Source organism: Helobdella robusta, assembly GCF_000326865.2.
Source record: "Helobdella robusta unplaced genomic scaffold HELROscaffold_4, whole genome shotgun sequence".
Lineage (NCBI taxonomy): Eukaryota > Metazoa > Annelida > Clitellata > Rhynchobdellida > Glossiphoniidae > Helobdella > Helobdella robusta.
This window is the reverse complement of record NW_008704902.1, coordinates 6,994,166-6,997,030: the sequence shown is the minus strand read 5'-3', so window position 1 is coordinate 6,997,030 and position 2,865 is coordinate 6,994,166. Positions and strand designations below refer to the sequence as shown.

Sequence of the window (2,865 nt, the reverse complement as noted above, 5' to 3'; positions counted from 1 at the left end):
CGCTGTCCTCCAAATGGAAAAACGTTGCAAAAAAAAATTGCAAACAACACATTTAATGAAGAACACACGGTAATATCATTACCTCTTTGAGTGTATAGCTACTTGTCAGAACTGTAGGGTGTGGTATCCATTGTTCAAATTTCTAGTAGTCTCGTCTAGTTGCACGTGCCTTTTTTTTCTCATATATCTCCATATCTTGTTCTCTTGCACTGGCTACTTATAAAATATAGAATAATTTTTAAAATTTGTACGTTTATGTACAAGTCTCAATCTAAATTATTTCCTAAGTACTCATCAGATATATTAATTGAATCTAAACGCCCCGGTTTACGATCGTCTTTTTGTTCTAACTTCTTAACTAGTGTTAAACACTCTTTTGCTAAATCTGCTTTTCCTTTTTCTGGCTCTTTTCTCTGGAACTCTCTACTTACTTTTCTGTCTACTTTTCCATTACTTACGATGTTCAGAGCGGATCTCAAGATCCACCTGTTTACAAAATTCATTGAGAAGCGTTGTTGAACATTGCGGAAATAGCGCATTATAAGCCAATTGATTGATTGAATAGATTTTTCAGGCGCTTTTGAGAAATTTATAAAAATGCATGTTCTGAGTTAAAAATTTTGTTCAAAAAAATATTATTGTCTTTTACTGAAAAGTGATTCAACGTCTAGTGATGCAATTTTTGTGCTAGCGGACAGTTTATATGACGACAGAATGACAAAATTGACTGCTAGATTGTAGGTTATATGCTTTGGCCCATAGGCTTATAATTTTATTGAAGTGCTTGTCAATTGGATAAGTAAATGTTGGAATTTGACTTGCAATGGGTCGAAAAGGGTTGTTATTTTAGTGAGTCTTTATATTTCCGTACAGATATCCTGATTTGTATTCAAATTTCAATTCTGAAATTTTATACGTTGTAGATTTATTGTTAATTATTGCTTTGATTATAATAATTATCTGAGGCTTATAATTTTATTGAAGAACATTTAATAATAATTATTGTTTTATTTAAAGTTGTCTTTAAGTCACCAGAAGGATTACTGTTCATTTTTAAAAGTCTGTTGCATCGGAAAGGATTTCATTGATCTTACTGTTTAGTCATTTTTATTTTGAATGACATACATGGAGAACTTAGCGGATTTTCGAACTACAATTAATTAATTCAAATTAATTAAATAAAATAAATAATTTAATTAATTAATTCAAATTAATTAATAAATTAAATTAATGAAATTAATTAATTTAAATAAATTAAAAATTATTTATATTTTTAACAATTTTTTTTATTTTACACGCACGGACACACATTTGCACATACGCATACACACACGCACACACAAAGCTTCATTCATAAAAATCAATCTTGAAAGGCCAGGTATGTGAAAAAAATTTTAATGTTGAAAGAAAATTTAATGACTACTAACGTAGTTGTAAAAAACCAAAATTGAAAATGACTTAAAACGAGGTATCTATATATATATATATATATATATATATATATATATATATATATATATATATATATATATATATATATATATATAAATATATGCAAATTTCATTGAAATTGTTTGCCCATTTTGCATTAATTAACTTCTTTATAAGACATTCAACGAGGCGGTATTGTTTGAGTTCATATTTATCTAAAACTGGAATAAAGCTAACAGCGCTGTTTCGGCGTAATGCCATCTTCAGAGCCTAAATATTGTTTAAACATATAATTTAATTAAAATAAATGTCTAATGTAAAATGTGAAAATATAGAAAATAAAATATGTATTAAATTGTGAAATAAATTAACCTTGTTGTAAATATCATAAAATAACTAAAGTTTATGTAGATTATATAAATAAAATAATGTAATTTAAATAAATGTTTAGTAAAATAATTAAAATATAGAAATTTTATAAAAGTTTTAACATGGTTGAAAAACGTTAATAAAAACTAATTACGAATGACATGTGCGCCAGATATATAATATTGCTGTGTATGCGTTGTGAACACAACTATTGCGGTTGAATATGTGTGATACGAGTTTCCACATCAGACCTACGGATACATAGTTAAATATAAATACATATATGTACATGCAAGATACATATCGATGTATAGATCAAATATTAAGTATCACATAATACATCCACCGACGCAATGACGGTTGTCGGATAACGCTGGGTCACAAACTGCGTGTTAATGGGTTGAAACGTATTCAACGTAGAATGATATTCATATCGTTGTGGTACACGCAGATCCTGTGGATTAACCCCAACGGCAACAGTAGGTGTGAGATCGTGATATTGGGAAAACAATTGCAAAGTGTGATCAAAGCTGTTATATTGTTTATTGAGTGAGGGTTTATGCTTGTTGATATGAAGGGCTTCTTTAATTTTGAGGCGAACTGGATCGGGTTCATATTCAAGGATCGTTGTGTTGGGATCCAATATGTTCCTCGTAAGCGGTTGATGATGTACCTGTTCCATATGGTCCTTAATGGCACCATTCTGTGTATGCATGGTGAGTCTTCTAGAAAGAGTAGTTCTCGTATGGCCGATATAACTCTCCCCAACACAGTGTGGCACGGGACAAGAAAATCGGTATACGAGATTGGTTCTCTCTAGTTTGTTGGGGGGACGTGTGTTGTTATTTTTAACGATAAAGCTGGATGTTCGGTTGGTGTTGTAATAAATTATGAACTTCAGTCGGTAGCTTTCGTTGGGAACGGAGACATTGGATTTGTTTGAGCATTGATTCATCAACTTTGTAGTTGTCATGCATTTGATTGAGATAATATAGAGGTATAATTGTTTTTGTCGAGGTTGGAGTTATATGATTATTTGTTTTGTTGATATAATGTTTTATGGTA

At 30.2% G+C, this 2,865-nt stretch overlaps 1 protein-coding gene across 1 annotated transcript in view; it reads right to left on the bottom strand.

Annotated features, from left to right (window-relative positions):
* Positions 1 to 1,105, bottom strand: part of HELRODRAFT_162810 (hypothetical protein) — a gene marked incomplete at both ends in the record, with an annotated part of 3,997 nt that extends 2,892 nt beyond the window's left edge. The window contains 2 exons of the mRNA XM_009024908.1: positions 352 to 486; positions 1,095 to 1,105. Of these exons, the coding sequence (XP_009023156.1) occupies positions 352 to 486; positions 1,095 to 1,105 (146 nt within the window). The remainder of the gene's footprint in view (positions 1 to 351; positions 487 to 1,094) is intronic.
* Between the last annotated feature and the right edge of the window lie 1,760 nt (positions 1,106 to 2,865).